This window comes from Schistocerca americana, chromosome 8 (genome assembly GCF_021461395.2).
Source record: "Schistocerca americana isolate TAMUIC-IGC-003095 chromosome 8, iqSchAmer2.1, whole genome shotgun sequence".
NCBI classification, from domain to species: Eukaryota; Metazoa; Arthropoda; class Insecta; order Orthoptera; family Acrididae; genus Schistocerca; species Schistocerca americana.
In genome coordinates this window covers 264335236-264353842 of record NC_060126.1, presented here as the reverse complement: position 1 = coordinate 264353842, position 18607 = coordinate 264335236, and the positions used below count along the sequence as shown (strand labels likewise).

The 18607-nt window shown below is 41.8% G+C and overlaps 1 protein-coding gene across 2 annotated transcripts in view; it reads right to left on the bottom strand.

The window, feature by feature from the left end:
- LOC124545094 (protein suppressor of forked) overlaps positions 1–14144 on the bottom strand; it is a 146627-nt gene extending 132483 nt beyond the window's left edge. The window contains exons 1-2 of one of the 2 annotated variants that reach the window (XM_047123906.1): positions 13973–14144; positions 13539–13730 (exon numbers count right to left, since the gene is read on the bottom strand). In XM_047123906.1, the coding sequence (XP_046979862.1) occupies positions 13539–13730; positions 13973–14008 (228 nt within the window). In that variant the 5' untranslated portion in view covers positions 14009–14144. Of the gene's footprint in view, positions 1–13347; positions 13426–13538; positions 13731–13972 lie in introns of those variants that run through there. The other variant, XM_047123907.1, reaches the window with a different exon arrangement.
- Between the last annotated feature and the right edge of the window lie 4463 nt (positions 14145–18607).

The window sequence follows — 18607 nt, the reverse complement described above, 5'->3', positions numbered from 1 at the left end:
TCTGTGGTTGCCGTACGCGGTCGCCCTACCTTTCCAGCACGTTCATCCGTCACGTTCCCAGTCCGTTGAAATTTTTCAAACAGATCCTTTATTGTATCGCTTTTCGGTCCTTTGGTTACATTAAACCTCCGTTGAAAACTTCGTCTTGTTGCAACAACACTGTGTTCTAGGCGGTGGAGTTCCAACACCAGAAAAATCCTCTGTTCTAAGGAATAAACCATGTTGTCTACAGCACACTTGCACGTTGTGAACAGCACATGCTTACAGCAGAAAGACGACGTACAGAATGGAGCACCCACAGACTGCGTTGTCTTCTATATCTTTCACATCACTTGCAGCGCCATCTGTTGTTGAAAATTGTAACTACTGTAATTTCGAAAGTTTGTCCGCCTGAAAATGTACTGTTGTCCCAAGCATGTTGCAACAAACGATGTATTTCTATCGCTGCTCGTTTAGTTTTTATTGCCGTTTCAAATATACCGGTCATTTTTGAAACACCCTGTATGTGGTGGGAGGTGCATCCTTTGCATCCCACCAGCACCATCTCACCATACATTTCCCCTAGGAAACAAGCAACACATACAAGATGATGAAAGTTTAAAAAGATAAAACATTAAAAACAGCAGACATAAAAGAACAAGGAGAATAAAAGAGTGGGAAGGGTAGGAGCCAGGTCAGATTGCCAAGCATGGGCCGCTATGGGATCCCTAGGTCTGAGCAGGCAAAGGGTACCCCTCCAAACCGTCAGGCGGTCACTGAGGTCATAAGTGCCCCACCTTGCAGACATGAGTTGAAACCATCTTTGTAGGTGAAATGTAAAACCTGGTCAGCCACTTCGGCATCATCCGCTAGCACCAGAAGTATCTTATTACGAAGTTCAGGATACAGCCAGAAAGCAGCCAAATTGGACAGTCTAGTAGGTTGTGGGCAATTGCCAGACAGGTGCCACATCAGTAACGTGGGTCCTCAAATCTGAGAAATCAGCTGTGGCTAGCCAAGGGTGGGCAATGCATAGCTAACAAAGGACAGTGTACTACCTGTGAGAAATGAGAAGGGAAGACTGCCACATGGTAGTTTCCAAGATCGACATCCTGGTAGCCAATTTTCCCAAGTGGTCAGCATGTTCATTTCTTGATATTCCACCATGTCCAGGGGTCGAAAGATGAGTGGCTGTCCAGCTTTATGGAAGTCCAAAAGAAGATTCTGGATAGTCATGACTAATAGGTGACAAGGGTATCATTGGTTTATAGCCTGAAGGTTACTCATGGAGTCGCTTCAAATTGGAAACATCTTACTGGTCCAAGAACGAGCACAGCTAAGGGCTCGTTTGATGATCAATTCAGTAGTGAAGACACTGCATCTATTTGGCAAGGACCATAGTTAACTGCACCTTGCATGTGTGTATGCAAAACCAGTTTGTCCATCGACCATTGAGCTGCCAGTGTGTGCCACTTACGAGCCTGGAAATGCATCGAGGACAGCCAGCAACATCGGGGGTCAACTGAAACTTTCAGCTGAAAAGATAAATTGAGACAATGGGGGCATATGCGACTGCTCTCTGACAAGAGGGGACAGTGGAGGAGGTTCGAATCCAGAGCAGAGACACTGTAGTGACCCCAGTTCTTGGTCTCTGCTGTGGGAAGTGGACCTCCCTACTAGGATAAAGGACATGATAGTTTGAATGCTTAAGGGAACTGCAGAACATGTATAGCACAATTGAGTAGTTGCTGTTAGTGCCTGATCTGTAGTGCAGGGATCCCAGTCTACCTCAGTAGGCTGTTCACGGGACTAGTTCGAAAGGCTCCTGTTGCAAGTCTGAACCCATAGTGGTGTGTTGGGTGCAATGATCACAATGCTAAGGGTGACACCAAACCATATGCCAGACTCCCATAATCAATACAGGACAGGATCACGGCCTTGTAAAGCTGCAGAAGAGTACTGCAGTCAGCACTCCAGCTGGTATTACTGAGGCAGCAAAGTGCATTAAGAAGTAGCCAGCACCTCTGATTAAGTTGACAAAGCCGGGAAAGCCAAGTCAACCAAGCATCAATGACCAGTCCCATAAAAGTGATAAGTCTCCACCATATTGAGTGACTGGTCATTGAGGTAAAGTTCTGGTTGTGGGTGAACAGCACAACTGTGACAGAAGTGCACGATTCAAGTCTCAGTGGCAGGAAACTGAAAGCCGTGGCTGAATGCCCAGGACTGTGCCTTTCGAATGGCACCCTGCACTCGGCAAAAGCCACACTAGAGGAGTAACAGTAAAATCAAAAACCATTATCTTACAAGGAGGGTGATACTTAATACAGAGCTCTGCAGGGCCCCATTCTCTTGTATATGGGGGGTAATGTGAGAAGCACCAACTCTACTGCAAAAGTACGGTAAAACAAAAACTTGAAGTGGGCCTCAGAGACCCTATTCATTTAAGGTAGCAAGGATGTAGTGTCACCATGTGATATCATAAGCCTTTTGTAGGTCGAAGAAGACAACAACAGGGTATTGACATCAGTCAAAAGGTGTCTGGAAGACAGACCGCAGACAAACCAAATTATCAACAGTGGAACACCCTTGGTGAAAACTGCCCTGGGACAGAGCAGAAGGTCCGAAGACTGAAGGAGCCAACACAGTCGCTGGCTCAACTTGCGTTCAAGACTAACTGGGCAATAGCTGTCCATTTCTAGGGGTGTTTGACTTATAGGTGATTGAACATTTGATTGTGGATGTCATCTGGTCCTGGGACTGTATCACGGCACAAGGCTAGGGCACTGAATAAATTTCACTCACTAAATGGAGTATTATACAGCTCCAGGTGATGTGTTGTGAAAGGTAAGTGCAGTCAATCCACAGTTTGTGGACATGAAAGGCAGGCTGATTTTTCTCAGATGCAAAGACTCTAGCACAATCTGGGTGCATACGTGGACAAGGAAAAAAAAAATCCCGGATTTTTCCCAGATTTCCTGGCTAAAAATACACTTTCTCCCGGGTGGCAGTATGTTTTCCCTTATGAATCCTTTGAATGAATGGTTATGGTTATGGTTTTATACACAGGTGTACAATATCCCGGCACTTTAGGAAATGAAACTCACGGAGAAAGACACCTTTTCGAAATATCTTTGATGTGCAGCAACATGTACGCTGCGTATTTTCGCATTACGAAAGTATACATTGGAATTCCACCAAACACAGCATGATACCTTCCGAATCATTGAAATCGAGATTTCGGTGTGCTTTTGTAAGCCGTTTGTAGCTCATGTCACGTGATCTCGCCAGCCGATATTCAGGGCATAGGATACATGATGTCATCAGCCAACAGTTACATCACTTGTTAAGTAGCACGAACACACAAACAGGGAAAGCTAATAATTTAAATTAATATACATAGTGTTGCTACAAGAAAATCAAAGCTGCAAGAGAAGCTAAGCTCTCGCATATACTGTTGATCTTTTTGCGCGTGTTACACTAAGATATATCACACAAATGTGCCAGTAAAATTTTTAATAATGTCATAAATGTCTGATCTTCAGGGTTCGAAATACGTCTAAATGGCTCGTCGTCAAAGAGTTGATTTTTAAATGAGAGTCAAACGTTCTATGATTTAATAAATTCATGGTACATTCTTGCACATAGTCCAACTTACGTAAAAGGATATTTACTTTGAAAGTAACGCTTTTCAAACCACTATTCGCAATATTTTCCTACGACCTGTTAGAAATAGGTTCGGTTCAGCAGTTGCCAGAGGGCGCAGATACCAGGTGACACCACACTTGGGTAGCTATCATGGCGTAGGAAGCCCATATGTATGTTCGTGTAAAATATTAAAAGGTCATGTATTTCACGAAAGAAACAAGACATCGGAGGATACTCCAAGAGCATCTGAATTTCATGAAGCATACTAAAATGTGCACATTTAAAGTGCATACTTAAACTGCACATTCGTATGTCCAGATTCCCAATGAAGTAGACCTCGACCTGATATTAAGCTTTTCAGTGTGGTTTTCGGGATGTAAATTTTCTTGGAGCACCAGTACTGTATATCATGTTTGGTTCTTTATTATGACATAATGCCATACATGGTAGAAAATGAAACGTGCACCTGACATGCAGCGAAAAGTTGAAACTAGCCAGTACTGTGGAATTATACATTTCGTTTCAAATACATTGACTGCCTCAGCGGAAAAGGTTAACAGAAGTCAAATTTCTTTAGCAAACAGACAAAAATAACTTCATTGTTTCACAAGGCGATTAATGCTTGACTGTCAGAAAGGTGGAAATAAAATGAAATCTGAAACTAATGACATCATTCAGCCTTCCGTAATTATGTGAATGTGTTTTAATTCACTTGATAGCTCCAGGCCACAGATATCCATTTTATTTCCATTTGACGTGAGAGTAAACGAAGAGAAACAGCAAAATCACTAATGTAAACACGGGTCACATGGAGACTACCCACTATAACTCAGACTGCTCTGCGCATCAGCCACGGCTCTTTGACATTTGCAAACCGGGTCAATACTTAAAAAAAAAAAAATAATCGAACTTTCAAAATATGTTAATCTTGTAGCGCACATCTTTCTGAAAAGTATGAAACATAAAACATATGTATTCGAGGAAACGTAATACATCATTTGGTCATAAGTGTGCCAAAGTGCAGTGCCATGCCTCTTCATAAAGCATTTTTCTACCGCACATTCAAGACAGTGGAAGTTTAAATGTCCTCTGCTGCCTCTCCTGCTCCCAGTCGGCCGGTTTTACAGCCTGCCCCTCTTAAAAAAATATCTCGCAATTAATAGCAGTGGGATTATTTGTAATCGAGAGAACAAGAACTCTTCAGAAAATCTTAACTGTTTATTGCCTATTAGTTAATAACTTCTACAGCTTTACATGGCGTGCCTTCCTTTCTGCGAAAGAATCTATTGCCTCAAAGTTCATCAAACGTATTGCTACATGAAAAGTCGAAATGTCATTGTCAAATACTGATAAAGCTTTTAATACAAATAACACCCAAGACTGGTGTGGTTTCTTGATCTGATTACATCTATTTTGTCACTGTCTGCTAGATACAACAAAATAGGCCTTTCTAATATGGCAGCAATTTTGTAACACACCAAATAAACAAGACGGTTTTGGCACAAATGGCCATTTTTATAACACGACAAAATATAATTCAGGAAGTACCAATATCAAATGCCTATTAGGCCTACTACAAGCAAAAAGCTTTATTTTAGGAAATAGTTTCACATTTCGTTAGTACACACCAGCTTCTCAAGCATGAAATGGAAAAGTAGTATTACAAATTTTTTTTATAAATTTGGAATCGTCTCATTCTTCCATAATTTTGTGATGTCCCCATTTCTTCTCCTTCCTCATTCTAACAAACAATCTAGTCATCACCAATTCTGTAGCTATTTCTGCCAATGTCAATTTGTTCGCCGATTAACTTCACTAACCCTGCCAGAATGACAGGTTTAGTTATCCCGCAATTATTTCCTGGTTAGGCGTTATTACGTGTTCGAGAAAACGTTTTCCACATTACTTCCAGAATAGAACTTACGCGGCTGCTAGCCGGGGACTGTACTACTGGTCCTTACAAAGTGTAGCAATCCGGCCAAAAGTTTTCTGTCAAAATTTCATTTTCTTGGATACACCGAGAAAATAATACGTATTCTTTCTCACCTGTTATTCCTGTCAGATGTTTATTTCCATTCTGGTAGTCTGAATCTATGGATTTCGCTAGTTATTATAACAATGCTGATCGTTCGCAAACCCAATCAACTTAAAATGTGTTCAAAAATGTTCAAAACCAACAGGGAAGCATTTCAAAATCATATGAATAATTGATAGACAAACGTGCACTGGATGCTAGGCGCTTTGTGAAACAAGTTTTTTTTCCCCCAAGAATATGAATTTGGTGCCCCCTTTTTCCCAGTAGCATCTAGCTGCTTGCTGCGACTGCTTGCACAGCCAACAGCCACATTCCTGTAGCCAGAAGCAGGAGAATCTACTACTCAAACATGACAACTGCGCCCGCGTGTAACTGCTAAAACAAATCTAATGCAACGCTTGCATGAGCACTACGTTTCGTTGTTGTATATGGCGCATTTCCTTTGCAATTTAAGTTATTTTGGCTTTTTTCTATCGTTCATGTTTTATTGTTGAAGTATTATTTTGCAGCGGGATACAGAAATATCCTTTGTTAGTGTATCGGTTCTTATCAGTCAAAATTACAAAAATTTAACTGAAAACTGAAACAATGAAAACTTCCCAGAATTCTAAAAATATCTCGCGTTTTTCCCGGTTTTCTCCCGGATGAAAAAATTCCCAGGTTTTTCCTGGATCTCCCAGGTCATATACACCCTGACAATGCAGAGCAAAATGTTCAGCTACAGTATCTGGATCAGTGAAAACAGAACTGTTCAAAGAAATACCAAAGACACCTGTTGAGGACTGGTATCCAAAGAAGCTTCTTATTTTTGCCGAAACCTGTGAAGGCAGCCATGTTTAAAATCTTGACCTGTGAAGGATGCGTACATGGTTCAATGGTTGAAATGTATTGTTCGCAGCATTCTTGCTTCCTTGCTTTATTAAGTGGGGGACCAGGCACAGAGCCAGTTGAAGGCAATGAGATGCTCGATTGATGGATGTTGCCTATGGTGCTGGAAAGCCTGCCTACAATCCCTAATGGCCTGGACGATTTTCGAGGTCCCTGAGGTACTACCTTCTGACAGGAGTCCATCTAGGCAAGCACCCAGGGCAATGACACTGAGGGAGAGACAGGAAGATTGGGAAATGGTCACTACCACACAGCTCATTGTGGATCCTCCAGTGGATGGATGTGAGAAGACCAGAGCTGCAAATAGAAAGATCAATGGCCGAGTAAGTGCCACAATGAAGTGTGTAGAGGTACCCAGTATTAAAGAGACAGGGGTCAAGATCTGCCAGTAAACTTTCAATGTCTTTACCGTGGCCAATTACAAATACGTTCTGAGGCACTCCACCATCAGGAGGGATTAAGCATTGTTGTTGTCTTCAGTCCTGAGACTGGTTTGATGCAGCTCTCCATGCTACTCTGTCCTGTGCAAGCTTCTTCATCTCCCAGTACTTACTGCAACCTACATCCTTCTGAATCTGCTTAGTGTATTCATCTCTTGGTCTCCCTCTACGATTTTTACCCTCTACGCTGCCCTCCAATGCTAAATTTGTGATCCTTGATGCCTCAGAACATGTCCTACCAACAGGTCCCTCCTCCTTGTCAAGTTGTGCCATAAACTCCTCTCCTCCCCAATTCTATTCAATACCTCCTCATTAGTTATGTGATCTACCCACCTAATCTTCAGCATTCTTCTGTAGCACCACATTTCGAAAGCTTCTATTCTCTTCTTGTCCAAACTATTTATTGTCCACGTTTCACTTCCATACATGGCTACACTCCATACAAATACTTTCAGAAACAACTTCCTGACACTTAAATCTATACTCCATGTTAAATTTCTCTTCTTCAGAAACGCTTTCCTTGCGATTGCCAGTCTACATTTTATATCCTCTCCACTTCGACCATCATCAGTTGTTTTGCTCCCCAAATAGCAAAGCTCCTTTACTGCTTTAAGTGTCATTTCCTAATCTAATTCATTCAGCATCACACGACTTAATTCGACTACATTCCATTATCCTCATTTTGCTTTTGTTGATGTTCATCTTATATCCTCCTTTCAAGACACTGTCCATTCCGTTCAACTGCTCTTCCAAGTCCTTTGCTGTCTCTGACAGAATTACAATGTCATCGGCAAACCTCAAATTTTTTATTTCTTCTCCATGGATTTTAATACCTACTATGAATTTTTCTTTTGTTTCCTTTACTGCTTGCTCAATATACAGATTGAATAACATCGGGGAGAGGCTACAACCCTGTCTCACTCCCTTCCCAACCACTGCTTCCCTTTGATGTCCCTCGACTCTTGTAACTGCCATCTGGTTTCTGTACAAATTGTAAATAGCCTTTCACTCCCTGTATTTTACCCCTGCCACCTTCAGAATTTGAAAGAGGGTATTCCAGTCAACATTGTCAAAAGCTTTCTTTAAGTCACAGATGGTAAAATCCTGAAATGCCCTTCCCTGAACAGCCACAGCCTTCAAAGTTTTACCAAGAGTCACACGTTACTGTATGCAGAGTTCAGAACATATGTACAAACTCCACTTGACATCATAACTGCCACAATTCTTAAAATATCCCAGCAGCCAAGAAGGGCAATGCAGAAAGCAGGGGAGGAGCTTTTTTAAAGAGAGGTCATAGATCAGACAGGTGGTGGTAAAAAAGCACTTCAATTCCACTTAATTGTGCAGTCTGCACATTGTTCGGGAGTGAAGCGACCAAGCAGGCAGATTGTCACAGGATCACCTGCTGCCACAGGTTGAGACACATTGTGTGGTGCGATCTGGATCAGTGGGGGGTAATCTGGGATCACTGCTGTGACCACAGAAGCAGAGCATGTGGGATTCGTTGGTTTGAGAGCCACCTGAATTTCCTTCATCTTCGAAGACATCTGTCTGTCTTTTGTATCTTTAGGGGGTTTGGATGACTGGGAGAGCTTCCCTGAATTAGTTTCAGGAATTTAAGATCATGAAGCCCTACAACCAGCAGCCTGCGGCTCCTTCAGCCACTGGCTGGTATCCAGATGCAGGCTGGCAGAAACATTGGAGGGGAGTGTCCCAAGGGACACATTCCTGGTGTGAGATTCCAGACGAAGTTCATGTATCTCCAGATGGGAGACGGGGATTAGTGTCCACAATAGTGGGGAGCCATTATTCTCAAAGTGGGTGAGGGGGAACCAGCAGGAAGATATCCCCAACTATCAAGAGGGGGCATGCATGGCTGAGCAGCCCTGAGGGTTCGCTGTATGATGCGTAATGGAGGAGAGTACCTTTGGCAGAGGCGGCGAAATCGTGGGTGTTACATATGAAATTGTGACGAGTGCAGGACGTAGACACTTTTTCTTGATCTCTCTTGGTACATCAGTCTGCGCAGAGTTTTATATTCATGCATTTCTTATTGTCTCTGAAAGACCGTGCAGTCTGGTGAGCAGGGTGCTCTCCACAGTCGACAGGGACAAGGAGGAGTACAGGGAGTGTTTGCATGCTACGGCCACCCGCAATGCCTACAGACTGGACTTGTGTTGCAATGCAAAGACGTGACTGGGGTGGGAAGGGGGGTTGAAGGGGTAGGGGACATTCAGTTTCACGTCACATTGGTATACCACCACCTTGTCCTTTTTAGGCAATGAATCGCTTTCAAAGGCCAAGATAAAGGTCCTGGTAGCAACCTATGGGCATGACGAACAAAATGTACACCCTGTTGCTACCAGTTGGTGCTAGCTCATCATCAGACTGCAAGAGGAACTCACAATGGAAAATGATGCCTTGAACTATGTTTAGACTATTATGGGGAGTGAGTCACCAGAATGTTACCCAGCTTGTCACAAGAAAGCAACATCCATGACTGGGCAGGGAATACAGTTTTAATAAAAACTGATCTACTCTTGATTTTGGAGATGGTGGCTACTCCCCAACCCTGTCCTCTATAGTCTCTACAAAGAATAAAGGCTCTGTGTTCAAAAAGGAATCCCAACTGTCCTTGTAAGAACCAGGTATTGGGATGAATATTTCTCTGCTTATCATATAGCCCCATGTTCCTCCCATGGCTTATCAGGGAAGGAACATTTTGGGGTTATAGCTATCTGCATTGAAAGAGTTCTTCCCTTCTGAAGAGACCACTGGGGCCATGTGACCACCAGTGGGAGAAAGTTTCTTCCATTTCATATGCAAGTCATCTGCCATGGTGTCACCCATTTCAAATGGGGACTCTTCCCTTGGGCTCCACCCAGCCACAGCAAAGGCTACCTGGCCAGTGATCCATTGCTTGAAGTCCCTGTGCTCCAGTCATAATGGGCAGATACTCCCTGGTATGCATGGTGAGGTGTCAGCTCAGGTACCAACAGTGTGATCCCCGTGTGGTCACAGACCTACTACTGTGCAGGTACTTGACTACCTTCTCGCAACAGGATGGTTACCGTGATAAATTTTGGGCATGCTACCTTATTGTAAAGGAAGGGTGATAAGATGGAAAGCACAAAGGTAGAACAGGCACCACACTGGGGTGACATTCCCTGCACTATTTACACTTCTGAAAAATTTGGAAAAGTAGTGGCAAGTCAAACCCAATGACGGGGACCACGCACTTACTAATGAAAAGGTATAGAATGCACCAGAAGTGAAACATAAAACCAGGACCCTAAAACATGTACCATGTTCAAGCGGGGCCTACCCCAGGAAGACCATCGAACAGAAATGCAGATGGGGAAAGGGATAGTGGAAGCACAGGCTTGCAGCACAGAAATGTGAGTAGTGCTGTGAAGGCTGGCAGCATGTGGTACCAAGACACGTACAGAGGAGATGGTGGAGACAGTGAAGAAGTGTGTAGTATCCTTGATGTGAGAGGACGCGTTTCAGGCAATTGCTTCAAAGTGTTTGTCAACAGCAGAAATTCGTTTGGTGGGAATAAAATAGCCGACTACACTGGGGCATCAAGGATTGTTGGGTTTGTGGATTTTGGGGAGCATGTAGAGGTGGGTGTGTGGGGTGTCATTGGGGTGATGAAGATGGGCTCAGGCGGAGGTTCTCTGAAAGACCCATGGATTTCTGTAGGGATTGGAGGTTACGTTGGACATCTGGGATGGGATCACTGCAGAACATCTCATAAGTGAATGAGGAGACAGCTGATAGAGGCTTCTGCCAGGTAGTCACTGCAGCTCCTCACAACAGTGGTGAAATCTGTCTTCATGGAGGGTGACAGTAGGGATAAGGAGAGTAGATCTTTGACAAGTCCAACGTGGTTAAGCTTGTGTGTGGCCTGAACGTGAGGCCTTTGGACAGTTGGTGGAAAGTTTAACAATAGCGATTTCTGTTTGTTTAGTTTCTGGATTTTGTGAAAGGTTGGGGAGTTTTGGAGGATGAGGTAAATTGAAAAGGTCAGCTATGCAGGGTCTGAGTGCTACGAAAAGTTATCAAAGAGTTCACTGTTGGTAGGATAGATGTTAATGGATAAAGTAGCTGAAAGAGTCTTGTAGCATGAGGTTGAGGTCTAGGTTAGGTTGGAAGATGACTGTGTGAATTCCAAAGCCAACGAATGTGGAATGAGTAATTCTTGTCACAGCACATATTTTACACATACAGGATTTCAACAAGTGGCTTATGTACACTATTTTGATTTTATCATCATGGGTCAAACTATACAGCTATTATCAGTGATTTCAATTTCTCCATATCCGGTTGGAATCAGTAAAAAGGAAGGTGGTATAGGTAATCTATGAAGCTCTAATCTGGAACAAGTCTGTGGTCAAAAATATGAACTGGTTTCATTTAGTGGGCAGTCCATTAAATTTCCATACAACAAATTGGCTGATTGGAGGGGACCAAACAGAGAGGTCATCAGTCCCATTAGATTACGGAAGGACGGCGAAGGAAGTCTGCCATGGTCTTTCAAAGGAACCATCCCAGCATTTACATGAAACGATTTAGGGAAATCACAGAAAACCTAAATCAGGACGGCCGGATGCAGGTCTGAACCACCATCCTCCCGAATGTGAGTCCAGTGTGCTAAAATAAAACAAGCTCTCAACCAAATGACACCTGTATTTCAAAACATATGTATTTCTTGCATTGTTTAGATGATCTTCAACTCACTTTCTGCATTTACCTCATTAACGTTAGTATAGAGTATGAGTTATAATGAAATAGATGGGGCCTCTTATTAATTTCAGATGAAACACAAAAGCTTTGTAGCTCCATATGAATGCGTGCCATGGTCTGATGTACATGGTAGGTTGGAAATTGATGGTCTTGACATGAGTTTGCAAAGGCAACAAATGATAATACTTAAAATTATAACTGAAACCTTGATTGTGGTGACAAACTGATATGTAACAAAGTTTATATCAAAGCCAGGTAGATAGGTGACAGTTAAATTTACAATGAGCAGAGGAAGCAGTGTGAGGGAGTTGAAAATACAAATTAATAAAATTTTAAGTACTAAGGATTACTACAGACTGCCCAGCAACTCAATAAATTTCTTATTTCTCTAACTTATGTCAATTCACCTCTCCATTTTCTCCCAACAATACAATATGCTCCCACATGCACATTTTGAGGCAGTCATGTACTCCATCATACACATTTACAGTCCCATTCAAACTCTTTACTTGGTTGACTGAACCCACCGATACTGGATGCCACCTCTGATTCTTTACTATTATATGATGTGTGCAAACAGAGAGAGAACTAAACACTGACAATTATTTTGCTGCCATTTTTAAGGAATAGAGGTTACGGGGTCTATAGAGACCGATGCATACTTTGGCCCAGAGTCACCTTAGGTTGAAAACAGACTGATCCCTGAGATGGTAAAGACAACAAATACGTAATGCAAATAATTACAAGGTAAAAGTCATGTATTGGACTCCCCTCGCATTTTTCAATATGGCACAGATGTAACCATTAGGCTTCGCTACTTGGCAATTTGTTACCACTACCAGATTTTCTGCTTTCACATTCATTGGCTTAAAGGAAAAAAGTCACATACCAACCTAATCTAGACCTTTGGCCATACTACAAATCAGTCTGCCACAAACATTCCAGGGTGTGTCCAACACCACATTTTAACAAATTTTAATTCTGTACTTGTTACGGGAAATATTTCACAAATAATTCATGTGTGCCATTGTCATGATATCAGTCAAATCACACAGTGTCAGATTCATTTCCATTACATCCTCTCATACCATCCACAAATACTCAAGAAAATGACAAATCTCCATAAACAATGGACTTTGAAGTTACCAATGACAGGAGGAAAAAACCTATTGTCCAAGGTCTACCGAAGAAGTTCTATGGAATCTAGTGCTCAAAAAACATTACCAAGCATTAGACAAGCATAAGAAGACAGCCAATAAGAGGTAAAATGGATACAGAGAAGACCTTAAATCATAAATAGGCACTGCTTGCTTCTGTGTCTTACAATACTATTCTACAGCAAGTCATAATGATCTCAGTCAAAACACCACATTTACAAACTACAATAGGTGCAGATAAGTATAGTGAAACTCAAATAATTATTTAGTGCATTTCATGGGTGCATTATAACTTATCAGAAAAATAATTGTCCATGCAGCATAGCTTCATTTACAAATATTCTTTTAGTCAAGGCTCAATTTTTACAAATCTATTCAAAACACAAATAGAAGGTGAAAGTTGACTGTAGCAAAAAAAAAAAAATGCTGTACAAAGTAGATCCAGTGTTACCACGTAAAAATTTATAGCCCTTAGGTCACCATGTCACGGGCGCTCATTAATGTCACTTTTAGAGCAAACAATTTTGTGCTAAAAGGCAAAACAAAGCACAAGTCATTTATAGTAATGCAATACGACTCTTAAATAAAGTTAAGAACGGGGATGGTCAATATTTCCACTGACTGCCCCATTATTATTCGTACCTCTTGTTCTATATAAATCTTCCAGTATCTTCCAGCACTGGGAAACGTCGTGACTAGTTTCTCAAACAGAGGACGCATTTCTCCAATCCACTTGGTCTGAGCTTCGCGGATAAGGAGACTCCATGCCTCTAGGTCGAACGGATTTTCTTCGATCTGCTTCTGCGCCTTTTGCAGTTTCTCGTTTCCCCATTCCTACAACAGAAAAAACATAGTTAACGTGGCGTGGTGAATACTATAACGCGCGGGAGAAGGACGGAGAAGTCTCTGCGTGTATTACCCCATAACAAACCAAGTTCAAGCACAACACCTGCTACATACTATTCCGTCGCCTTAACAGAACCCTAGAATTCGCAGTTCGTTCGTCTAAATTTCAGATATATAAAACATGCAGCCTAAAAACATGCTGAATTTTCCAGCGGTGCACAAATACTCACCAACTCTAGTTTTCCTTCTGATACGTTGTGATTCATGGTGAATGCCTACAAAGAAAATAATTATAAACCACTTAATTTCTCACGGAAGAAACGTAGCCCCACTCCCTAACAACTACCGTAACCGTATCAACGCAACCAACACACATAGCTTCCCTCCCCCACTTCCACGACCAAGTGCACCAAAGTTTGACAAAGGAAAGATATCAAATTTAAAGGCGTGTGTTTGCTAGCAAGTAACTTCTGAAAGTACTTGCTTAGGTTTTTCATTTGTTGAGGTGCTTACATTACAACAAAAACATGCACAATTTCTCGTCTGTGAGTCACTTCGTCACGATGATTTCATGAACTTGCTGCAAGAACTCGAGGAAGTGTTTCCACTACAGTAATATCGTGGGATAGGCAACCAGAAGTTTACAAATGAGAATGTAGGCGTACAAGTCTAAGTGTTCAAGAAACATTGCTGAAAAAAAAGGACTCCACTCAGATTAAAAACTTTCTGAGAACGCCGTATTCAAGTTCTGAACTTCTCTTGTCAACTGCATAGTCAAATATACGTAAACAAAGGACAAATATGCAGCCATCTCTGTCACCAAGGGATGGCCTTTTAGTTGTCCTTCGATTTTTATCTCACAAATCACCAACATGACCCATTCTACAATATTTCTCAATTGTGTGGGACCTGTACCAAATAGGACTAATAGGGGATATTAAATGAATACAGAGAGGGATAGTACAACCTGTCAAAGGTTTGCCTGGCGGATGGGAGAGTGTCACATTGGTGCGGAAGAAACTGAACTGTCAGACGTAAACTATCCCAAAAAACCCACTTACAATGTTTCAAGAAAGGCTTAAATGATGACTCTAGGACTATACCAGAACAGCCCACTTATCGCTCCTGTAGGGATCGCGAGGGCAAGATTAGGTTCATTAAAGTGTCTACAAATGCATTTAAACAGTGGTTCTTCCGATGTACCATCAGCCATGCACTTCAGAGAGGTTTGGCGAGTATAGATGTAAATAAGGAAATAAAACATTTAAATGTGAAAAAAACGAAATATTTATTTTCAGTAATTACTCCTGCATTTATTTAATTTATGTATTCTGAAGAGATTCATTCCACTCGCTCACATATCTCCGTCAAGTCCCTATTTGCACGATTTCTGCTATCGTTCTCGAATGCTGTGAGGCCCTATTTGAATTATTGAAAAGAGAATATTTGAAGGTTAGTATTTTGATAGTCCATAGGCTCAGTAAACATTTACAAAACAGTTACCTCGTAAATGATCCACTTAGGCAGTATCAAGTAAACTAATTTCTTCATCTGACAGCGTACACATTGTTGAAGTGAAATTTCTGTCATCAGAAATCCTAGTCTGCAGAAAGTTCCAAAATTGATTGTTATATCATATATTTTAATTTATTTTTACTTAATGCTTGTTGTAATGATCTAAGCTCAGGAACCACATAGTCTTCAAACTCCTGATATTCAGCAATAGGCTCCTGAACCACTTCTAATGCATTCTGAAAAATGATATCAAAACTTGCCTGACTGAGTTTCTTCCTTGCGAAAGGTGTTCTTGTAGCTTCTGTTTCAGTAAAGTTTTCCTCCAAAAGAATATTTAAGTCACATTCATTTTCCTTATTTTCATTGTCTGATACCTGAAATAAATACGATAATGTTGTATAAATCTTATTGTTCAAAAGGCTAAATTTCAGATATAATTGTTTTCTGTGAGTTTAGTTAGCCTCAACAGAAGCAGAATGGTTACAAATGGACAAGGGTTTAGAAAATAGATCTTCAAAAATGTTGATACTATGGCATGAAAACAGCTCCCAAGAAAGAAGGCTCCAGAGACTGGTTTGATGCAGCTCTCCATGCTACTCTATCCTATGCAAGCTTCTTCATCTCCAGTGTATTTATCTCTTGGTTTCCCTCTACGACTTTTAACCTCCATGCTTCCCTCCAATACCAATTTGGTGATCGCCTGATCCCTTAGAACGTGTCCTACCAACTGATCCCTTCTTTTAGTCAGGTTGTGCCACAAATCCCTCTTCTCCCCAATTCTATTCAGTACCTCCTCATTAGTTTCATGATCTATCCATCTAATCTTCAGCATTCTTCTATAGCACCACATTTCGAAAACCTTCTACTCTCATCTTGTCTAAATCATTTATCGTCTATGTTTCACTTCCATAAATGGCTACACTCCATTCATTGTATTGTATTGTACTGTATGGAACTGGGGACCTAGAAACGGCGGAGAGTATTTGTCCCTGTTGCAGCCCACAGTGGTGCACAACCCCACAACAGGCTACAGCAGTCTACTCACCCCTCCACCACCCTACACTGAACCCGGGGTTATTGTGTGGTTCAGCCCCCAATGGACCCCCTTGGGAACGTCTCACATCAGACAAGTGTAACCTCAATGTTTGAGTGGTAGAGTGATTATGGTGCATGTATACGTGGAGAAAGTGTTTGCGCAGGATCCTCCGACATAGTGTAACTGATGCGGAATAAGGGGAACCAGTCCGCATTCACCGAGGCAGATGGAAAACCGCCTTAAAAGCCATCCACAGACTGACTGGCATACCGGACCTCGACACTAATCAATCAGGTAGATTTGTAACAGGGACCGGCACGTCTTCCCACCTAGAAAGCAGTGGGTTAGACCACACGGCTAACTGGGCGGGCCGCTACACTCAATGCAAATTGTACTAGAAAAGACTTCCAGGCAGTTAAATCTATACTCGATGTTAACAAATTTCTCTTCTCCAGAAGTGCTTTCCTAGACATAGCCGGTCAACATTTTATACACTCTCTACTTCGACCATCATCAATTATTTTGCTATCCAAATAGCAAAACTCATCTACTACTTTAAGTGTCTCATTTCCTAATCTAATTTCCTCGGCACCATCTGATTTAATTCGACTACGTTCCATTATCTTCGTTTCGCGTTTGTTGATGTTCATTTTATATTCTCCTTTCAAGACGTCATCCATTCTGTTCAGTTGCTTTTCCAGGTCCTTTCCTGTCTCTGACAGAATTACAGTGTCATCAGCAAACCTCAAGGCTTTTATTTCTTTTCCATGGATTTTAACTCCCACTCCAGGCCTCCTTTACTGCTTGCTCAATATACTGATTGAATAACATCGGGATAGACAGCAACACTGACTCAAACCTTTCTCAACCGCTGCTTTCCTTTAATGCCCCTCAACTCTTATAATTGCCATCTGGTTTCTGTACAAATTGTAAATAGTCTCTAAATCCCTGTATTTTACCTCTGCCACCTCAGGATTTGAAAGAAAGTGTTCCAGTCAACATTGTCAAAAGCTTTCTCTAAGTCTACAAATGCTAGAAACGAAGTTTTGCCTTTCCTTAATTTCTCTTCTAAGATATGTCATAGGGTCAGTATTGTTTCACAAAAAAAAAAAATGGCTCTGAGCACTATGGGACTTAACTTCTGAGGTCATCAGTCCCCTACAACTAAGAACTACTTAAACCTAACTAACAAACAGACATCACACATATCCATGCTCGGGGCAGGATTCGAACCTGCGATTGTAGCGGTCTCGCGGTTTCAGACTGAAGCGCCTAGAACCACTCGGCCACACCGGCCGACGATTGCCTCACATATTCCAACATTTCTACAGAATCCAAACTAATCTTCACTGAGGTTGACTTCTACCAGTTCTTAGATTCATCTGTGTAGACCCTTTACATACACCATTCTACTTTCGCTTCTTTGCTTAGGACTAGTTTTCTATCTGAGCTCTTGATATTCATACAGGTCTCTCCAAAGGTTTCTTTAATTTTCTTGTAGGCAACATCTACATTTCCCCTAGTGTTATAGGCTTCTAAATCCTTACATTTGTCCTCTAGCCATTCCTGCTTAGTCATTTTGCACTTCCTGTCAATTTCATTTTTTACACATTTGTATTCTCCTTCGCCTGTTTCACTCAATGTATTTTTATATTTTCTCCTTTCATCGGTTAAATTCAATATTTCTTGTGATACCCAAGGATTTCTACTAGCCGTCGTCTTTTTACCTAGTTGATTCTCTGCTGCCTTCACTATTTCATCTCTCAAAGCTATCCAGTCTTCTTCTACTGCATTCCTTTCCCCTGTCCCTATCACTCATTCCCTAATGCTCCCTCTGAAACTCTCTGCAACCTCTGATTCTTTCAGTTTATCCAAGTCCCATCTCCTTAGGTTTCTACCGTTTTCCAGTTTCTTCAGTTTCAATCTACAGTTCATAACTAATAAATTGTGTTCAGAGACCACATCTGCCCCTGTTTCCTAAATCTATGTTTTACCATTATACACTCCTGGAAATTAAAATAAGAACACCGTGAATTCATTGTCCCAGGAAGGGGTAACTTTATTGACACATTCCTGGGGTCAGATACATCACATGATCACACTGACAGAACCACAGGCACATAGACACAGGCAACAGAGCATGCACAATGTCGGCACTAGTACAGTGTATATCCACCTTTCGCAGCAATGCAGGCTGCTATTCTCCCATGGAGACGATCGTAGAGATGCTGGATGTAGTCCTGTGGAACGGCTTGCCATGCCATTTCCACCTGGCGCCTCAGTTGGACCAGCGTTCGTGCTGGACGTGCAGACC